Source organism: Ptychodera flava, unplaced genomic scaffold (genome assembly GCF_041260155.1).
Source record: "Ptychodera flava strain L36383 unplaced genomic scaffold, AS_Pfla_20210202 Scaffold_28__1_contigs__length_4768798_pilon, whole genome shotgun sequence".
NCBI lineage: Eukaryota > Metazoa > Hemichordata > Enteropneusta > Ptychoderidae > Ptychodera > Ptychodera flava.
The window spans coordinates 140,338-148,882 of NW_027248350.1; the positions used below are offsets into that span (position 1 = coordinate 140,338).

General features: G+C 36.2%; 1 protein-coding gene across 1 annotated transcript in view; it reads left to right on the forward strand.

Annotated features, from left to right (window-relative positions):
• The window catches only part of LOC139126941 (SID1 transmembrane family member 1-like), a 52,559-nt gene extending 45,822 nt beyond the window's left edge, over positions 1-6,737 (forward strand). The window contains exons 19-25 of the mRNA XM_070692861.1: positions 1,017-1,118; positions 2,113-2,196; positions 2,708-2,754; positions 3,377-3,482; positions 4,384-4,479; positions 6,039-6,152; positions 6,519-6,737. Coding sequence (XP_070548962.1) covers positions 1,017-1,118; positions 2,113-2,196; positions 2,708-2,754; positions 3,377-3,482; positions 4,384-4,479; positions 6,039-6,152; positions 6,519-6,581 — 612 coding nt within the window. The 3' untranslated portion in view covers positions 6,582-6,737. The remainder of the gene's footprint in view (positions 1-1,016; positions 1,119-2,112; positions 2,197-2,707; positions 2,755-3,376; positions 3,483-4,383; positions 4,480-6,038; positions 6,153-6,518) is intronic.
• Positions 6,738-8,545: the final 1,808 nt, after the last annotated feature.

The following is an 8,545-nucleotide window of genomic DNA, read 5'->3' on the forward strand; positions in this document are numbered from 1 at the left end:
AACAAGACTAAAGACCAGTTGACAGAGAAATTTTGTGTTAATTGTTCGTAACCTAGGGAGTCCACTCATACCATCACATATTATTTCAAACCCCTGAGAAAATCCGTTCCAGTTCGCAACCAAAGGAGTGTCCAGTAATCTCCAGTCATACTGATGAATCCCCCACCTTGCTATATTTGAAAGGAAAACTGAAAGTGGTGAAACTTGCATCAGGCAGATTGTTTTGGTAAAACAATGTGAAAAGTACCGGTATTTCAGTAGATTTGCATCACGCTTGACCCAGTATCAGGTGATATATCCCACTGGCATTTCTCTAAGCAGAGAAATTCACCTGAACCTGTTCATCCCTATTTCTTGTGAATAGGTCCGCACCCACCATTGATAACAATGGATATGGGCTATACCATGTCAGTGTATGGGTTAGCAAGACAGGATACAATTTATCATCCATGATACTTCCAGGACAGTTCTGATGACCCACTTTCATTTCCCCTGACAACGCCTGGTCCAGTGTGATTAGATAAAACATTTACCGTACCCCAGAGTTTTTTATTTGGCTTCATGACACTAACATTTGACAGCATGTTGACAGGAAATTTAGAATGCATTAGAACGCAGAAAGTTGGAATTGTGCAGTGTGAGCTATTTGAAATCCTACAACCAGACCATCAAACACAAATCCAGTCTGGGTATATGAAATAAAAAATAGGGGAATGTAAATGTCATCTTTTACTTCTTCACAGGAAAAGTTTCTTTTGTTGTTTGTACTATGTGGCATTCCCTGGGAGGAACAGCTTGATCAAACATTCATCCATTCATTCATTTATTATACCCATTCATTCATTCAGTCAGTGTCTGTCATCTTATCATTTCATTCATTCATTCATTCATTCATTCATTCATTCATTCATTTATCCATTCATTCAATCATTCATTCCACATTCCTCTATAAATCTTTCATACAGTGTATGGCACAGACAAAACTGACAAAACTGCATTATCTGATATTTCTACAGATATTTGGCACCCTGTATTTCTGGATAGTCTTTGCCGTGCTTCACATCGTAACATGTTGCATACTGACTGCCCAGCTGTACTACATGGGCAGATGGAAATTGGTGAGTAAGGACCCACCTGTACTTTACTTCTTGAACCTAACTCCTTTCAATCAGCCAGTACATGGTTCATTTGAGTGGTTGACAATAAATGAAGACTCCCTAAGTAACCTTTCTTAAGCCACATGTCACAGAGAAACTCACTTTTTGCTCAATAAAGGAGAGGACATATTACGTTGTAATCACCATGGTTAATGCTTGCTCTTCAGTAAATCAGTAATCCCTAGCTCTCATCTCTGTACGGTGCAAAGCCTCCTTACATATTATTTTAAAGCCTCTGAATCCTGATTTGCTATAAACCACTGCATGATTTCACAGGTCACATGGGTCAGGGTTAAGAGGTCGGCTTCAAAGATTTACATGTACCACTCATTCAAGGAGACTATTAAACTTTGTAATAATAATAGTAATTTTTTTTTTTTCCATCAATAAAATATCGAACCACTTTTAAATTACAATATACGGTACATAGATCATAAAAATACAATGAAAAAGTATAAGTACAGTAAAAATATTGTAAAAGTACAGTAACAAAAATGTACTGATACAATGGCAAACTTGACAATGCAACATGATGAAATAATTTTTAAAAAATAATGTAAGAACAACGAAACTTAGGTCATCATACCCACTTTAAAAAGGCAGAAATTTCCCCATCTGGTCTGAAATTGTAATATTCATCGTCTAAGAAATCTGTATGACAGAAGATAATAAACACTTCTCTACAGTGCTCACTGAACACTCCCGCAGGCACATACCGGTACTTCTAAAAGTGAATTTTCAGCCCAAAAATAAGGAATGATATGCCCCATGGATTCCTTCTGCCTTTGCAAATGTGGTGAATAAAATGTAGGTCCCAATGATTTGAGTCAGTGTCAACACATCTTAATGATCATGAGAGCAAAATTTGTACTTCAAATTTCTTTTCTCTGTATCTGTAATATGGTCAGCATTGAATGCTATATGATGATCATTGTTCATGCTTTATATATTGTGATCTTCCGCAGATCTTGGTCTCTTCAAAAGAGTTTACTTGGTTTTAAAAACAGACTGTTTGAAGTGCGCCAGGCCCATGTACACAGTAAGTAGAAAGCCAGCTTGTTTGACTGAAATAGTGAACTCACACAAGACTTTATTGCGTCGGTTACAATTTTGGCAAATGTTCTCATTTCTTCAGTTTAGAAGAAAAATTGAGTGGTAACATCCAATGCCAAAAAGCTTTCAACAAAACTTTTGACTTTGTTTAAAATTATTCAGCTTACCAGGGTATATGATATTTTGTATTAAGTAAAACTGCTGTACAATTTGCCATTGGTGCAAGTTTTAGTCTGATTAAACTCTCAAGCTAGGGTCTACTGGTGTCTGGCTAAACCTCGGATTCTTTACTTTAGATGCAACTGTTCCAGTGTAGTGGTTTCTAAGTGCTCATTTTGTGTCCAAACACATGATTGCAACAAACTCCTTTCTGTAATTCTGAACCTACAGCATGACAAATACTGGTTCATAATGTGTCATTTCGAGCTCTAAGTCAGTTCCTAAAAGCTGTAACGTGTGTCAATGAACTTGACCAAAATTGTTTGTTATGTTGACAGGATAGAATGATACTACTCATCTGTGGAAACGCCATTAATTGGTCTCTGTAAGTACAAAAGATACATTTACCCAATGCAATACTAAAATGCTTGTTCAATTCCTATCATATTTGTAGATCATCTAATTCACACTGTTTCAAGTTCATTAGGGAAAGACTGCATTAACTTGCATGTTACCTGAAACCCGGGTCCGTGCCTGACCAACTCGGGTGACAAACAGAAGACTTTTAATTCCCTGAGGTGTTAATGTTCCATTGTTACATTTATCTTATCGAGCTTGTGCCATTGTAGGAAAGGCAGGTCTGTGAAATTAATCCTCTGATAACAAAGTAGGGAAGTAGGGTATTTACTAATACTAAGTTAATGGAGATTTCCCGTAATGTAATGCTGTTGATATTAATATTTTTTAAATGGTACAAAAGGGTTTGTTTTGACGTCAAATTTAGCAGAAGAGTAAAAATTATCTATTGCTCATCTTATTCCTTTTTTTCATTTTCTCCAATTGATATTGAATTTGTATTCACAAGAAAGATAACACCATGATATCTATTTGTTGATGCCTATGAGACAACTAAATAGCTGAAGAAGTAAAGAACACACACTCTCTCTCAGTGTGCATAAATACTTTGCTGATATTAGAGGTTCCGTCTCTCTATTTTTCTGTTTCAGTGCAATATACGGTGTCATCACACAGCCCCATGACTTTGCGTCTTATCTGCTGGCAATATTCATCCTGAACTCCATGTTGTATCTAGCGTTCTACATCATAATGAAGGTATTGCCGGATTTGTTTTGAATTTTCCTACACATCTTGCACAATCTAATACTGAACTGACCCTAGTGATGTTGACATGAAGACAATCATCATGTTGGTTGTGTTGTTATTGTTGCCAATACCGACAATAAAGAAACAATATTGGAAGAGACAACTTAAGACAATAACCCAAGTGAGATGAAGGCTGTGAATGGCTTGCTATTAAACTAGATAAAATATCAAATGCAGAAGAGTAAGATTTTGATCTGACTTTTGATTCTTGTTCATTCTTCTTCATTTAATTGCATCTGCATATGCCATTAACCCTTTGAATGATGTAATTTTTCCCACCAAAATTTAAATGCAACGTTTTGCCAATATTTATGAACTTTTGTGAAATTTTTTTGATAATTTTGGACCAAATAAACATCCCATTTCATTGGCTACATATTTTTATCAAAATTTAGGCAAAAACTTTAAAAATTTGACTGGGATATATTTTATAAGGGTGACCGAAATTGACTTTGGCGCTCAGAGGGTTAATGAAGAATCATGTGTTTAGAGAGCTACATTTACTGTTATACATCAGGTTTCACAGAGCAATGTAATAAACTCATTTTGAGTCTGGCAAATGTAGATATAATCACAGGTTGTGAACTACTGGCCAACATGTTGCAAATGAGGAGACGACACCTATTGTACTTCACAGAGATGTGTTATTTTTCTTTGAAAAATGTCAAAACATGATGACAAAGTCTGTTACAAATAATATATAGCTTGTGCAGTATGCTCAAATTCGAGGAGAACAAATTCGAGGTTACAGTGTCAATCATAAAATTTGCTACAGTGTTTAGCTCATGTAATGAAGAAGTCAACGTCCTAATAACCATGCCTCTCTTTTTTTTCAGCTGCGATTCGGTGAGAGAATCGTATTGAGGGCGTTTGTTTTTATTTATTTACTGTTGGGTTGTGGGCAGCAGCTTTGTTTTTCTTTCTACAAGGATTGGCACAGTGGGATGTAAGTATATGTTGCTATGGAGACAACTTTGAAAGGAGTACTTCAGTTTAATTCATCTTTATCGTCAGCTACATCAACTCACACTGCTACTCCAGAATCACACAAAGATGACGGACCCTCCAAAACGAGGCTAAGTGCCTCCCCTAGTCCTGAAACAGAGGGCACCACTCATTATCCATACTAATGATTACATAAATGAAAGTGGTGCACCTCATTAGAGAAATATTTTTCAACCTTTCCGAACATCTTGATATCGTTGAAGTTTTTTTCTTTCTTATGGGTTCACCCATTTCAACAGATTTGATGAGTTTTCAGTTTTGGCAATAAACAAAGTTGATCATCATTTGTGATGTAGTGTAGAGGTTACTATATGCAAATCAAACCCAAGTTCAGAATAGCCCCAAGATTTCCCAAATCCACACACAGGAATTTGCACTGACTGCTTGTAGCTTCAGGTGTATTCCCAGCTTCAGCTGCTCTGATTATATTTTGTTAAACAATATAGTAAGGTCTACTGTGTATATTTTAGCAATAAAGCACACACAGTGACGGTATAACCACAAGATTTTGACCAGTTCACGACATATATGCACAGCAATAGCGAGTGCATATATGAAGTGAACTGGTCAAAATCGAGTGTGGGTGCTGGGTGAGATTTATTGCTATTACATCATAACAGTGTATTGAAATTCTGGCGTTGAACGTCAAAAACGGATTTTTGCTCAAGCTGAGAGATCGCGCATATGCCAGCCGTTGTATATTGCCAATATACCACAGTTCTAAACCAATGAGATCGCTGTATTTGCGCCATCAATATACTGGTATGATATAATTGTCAATACAACATGTACACATAGCCAGCAGACAAATCCCCCAACATACCGGTACTGAATGAATGTTTGTGAAGATACTGCTAAATCTTTTGAGTCGTATTTACTTCTTTTCAGATCTACTTTTGCAATTTAGGAACTTGTGAAAGTCAAATAAAAAAAATTCCGTTCCTGGTCAGAGCAAGCACAATATTTCTCTGTTCATATTAAGGACTATTGACAATTGTCTTTCTGCATTAGTACTTTTATTTGCCATCCACACTGTCAAATTCAAGTGTATGTGTTGTTTTGCTCTGTTTTTATTTACATCAACTAACATTCATTTCAACAGCAAAGGCGGGTGCAGTTGGCGATTATTGTATGAAACAAATTTCTTAAAACTTGACTAAAACTAGGGGTTAAAGTTCGAAATTGATAAGAAGTTATGAAACAGCTTACAGATTATAGTACGTGCCTGAGTTATTGCAAGTCCTGTAAACAGTCTGTGAATGAAACCAGTTGAACCTCTTAGTCAAGACTGACAGTCTGTCTATACATCAAAATCACTTTCTGACTAATGGTTCAAGTGAAGTTCAATTCAGGTCTCACAAATTCAAATTTCATTGCTAAAAATAAACTACTCCTTGCTTCAATATTCTATTGCAATCTTCTGATGTGATCATCAAGGGACAATGACTCATGGTCACCTGGGTTTCTCCATTCTCTAACAGTTTTAATCTCTCTCTGCAGAAAACGCCGGCTGTCTCACGTGAGGGTAATCGTGACTGTATATTGTTTGATTTCTACGACCACCATGATATCTGGCATTTCCTGTCAGCCTGTGCTATGTTCTTCTCCTTTATGGTGAGTAAATGCTCATGAATGCACGGTAGATTGCACAAGATGGACAGATATTCAAATTAATTTTTTTTTCATTACTTTGCTGCTTGTGTGGATTCATTTGAAACTTACGGCATTAATGAACTTGAAAAGTGAAAACATTTTCTTGGCAAGCTTGAAGAGTCCTCACAAGTAGCAAATCAGAAAAAGTAATGAAAATGCGTCTCTCCAAAAACTCCTCATTCAGAATGTAAACAGCTACAACATTATTTGGTGCAAGAAGGATACAATTGACCATCTTTTATTTTTGTGTTTGGATAAAAAGGATAATTAGCTGAAATACGACACGAATCTTGCAAGAAGTAAACTATTCTTCTTTTTCATTTTCAGACATTACTCACTCTTGATGATGATCTTGATGAGAAGCCAAGGACCAAGATTCCTGTGTTCTAGTTTTCCATTGGCTAATTGCTATGTACCGAGGCATTTTATTGGTCGACGCTATGTTTCGTACGAGTACTATTTGAGTGTTGAGCGCTGTCAACTCTTCGCATGCCTAATCACCACGCTGGTCTTCTCATGACTCAGTGGCCATTTCAAGACGATTTTTGAGATCTGATTGGTGACTTACCAGGTGTTAGGAATCATAACAACCAAACAATGACAGTTAGAATCTTGAAATACTTGAAACAATATATTCCTTCCGGCTGTATTTTCTGATTTATGCAAGTGTTTGTCAGACGGACTATCAGGAAATGTTACCTTTTCGGTCACTTCTGCTTCCTGTCAAGAATTACCAGCAAATGTCCAGTTTACTCCAAAAATGCGTAAATGTTGTTTTTTGTTCAGATTCAGGTATAATGGAAGTTTTCAACTTTTCCGATTCAAAAGAAAAAAAAAACTTGATTAATTAATAATTTCTTTAATGTGTGAGAATGTTGTAAATAATATGGCTGTACATATGAATTCAGAACTTAGCAAACTGAAATATTTTATAATGAAAAGAAATTTGATGCACAAAAAAATTAAAATCTACCAGTTCTTGCTGAGCATTCTTCAACTTTCTGCATGGTGTTACATCAGTATACGTCCAGAGTAGATACTTTTTTATCTCCAATGTAGTCAGTACATTACATGCTTCACATATAGCATATAGAAGTTACATGTAGTATAGATATTTGGAAAATACAAGACAAAAAACTTAGACCTACGTAAGGCTCTCATGTTTTCAGATACGACTAGTCAATATTTACTTATTATAAAAACCTGTTTTCTGTAGCATTTTCACTCGCATTTTACATTTACCGAAATTTTCTCACAAAAACCAGGCTATAGCACTACACAGATGAGTAGATGAAAATTACATTGGGCTCATCAAAGAACCGGTACTTCATTTGTCTGTGGTGCCATGCTTCCCTGCAGCAAAGTGAAGTGTACCAACTTGACACATCAGTGACTACATTATTTGAGTTTGAATTGAATACTAAAATTCACTTTTTGCAAATAATCTTATCAAGAGCATGACTAATTTTTCAGAAGTGAAATATCATGATTGTTAAAAGACCTACACTACTTAGGTTGCCAACACAGAATATTCATTACTGAATGCACTATCTACTCGAAAAATTGCTTCCTTTATCACTCTCAGTGGCATCCACGTTTTGGACCCTGTGGTTACTGCTACACAACTTTACTGTACATGCAGAACGTGACAAATGAGAGACAAAGTGGGAGACACTCAATACCTATAACTTTTGTTAATAGACAGGTTTAGCTACATGTTTTACGTGAATGTGAATGCGTAGAATGCGTGCAAAAATCCGATTGGCTACGCGTTATGCCACCCGTTTGCGTGGCACGTGCAAGGAATTATTCGGCTCGGCTTGGGTCTCCGTAGTCTGTTTCGGCATCACAGGGATAATGCTACGGTTATCCGGTATGCCCCGAATCAACGAAGAAATTTCACACAAAAATGATGAAAATGAATATCTTTGAGGATGTCACTATCATATATCCAACTAACAATGTGCATGATACCTAAAGTTGAGAACAAATCTACATGTTTACAAATTACGTGAAAACAGCTGTCTCCACGTAAATACACGGCGTCTGCTCCATGTACATTTAGAAGGTATGCACAAGTCGATGACATCTTCACAGAAATTCTTGCCGTTACGCGTTCACGTTCACATAAAATGTGTAGCCAACCCTGTCTATTATCTACATTAGTTTTCATCGTTTTTCATCATCAGTTATCATTATAGGAGTAGAACAAGGAATTATAGTTACAAACCAAGTTAAAACAAATGTATGAGAATTAATTGTCAATTTTTATAAGCCATTATTAATTTTGGCCTCTGTATCAACTACATTGGGGCGTATAAGAATGAGAAATTGCCTGGTGTTTGCGACTTAAA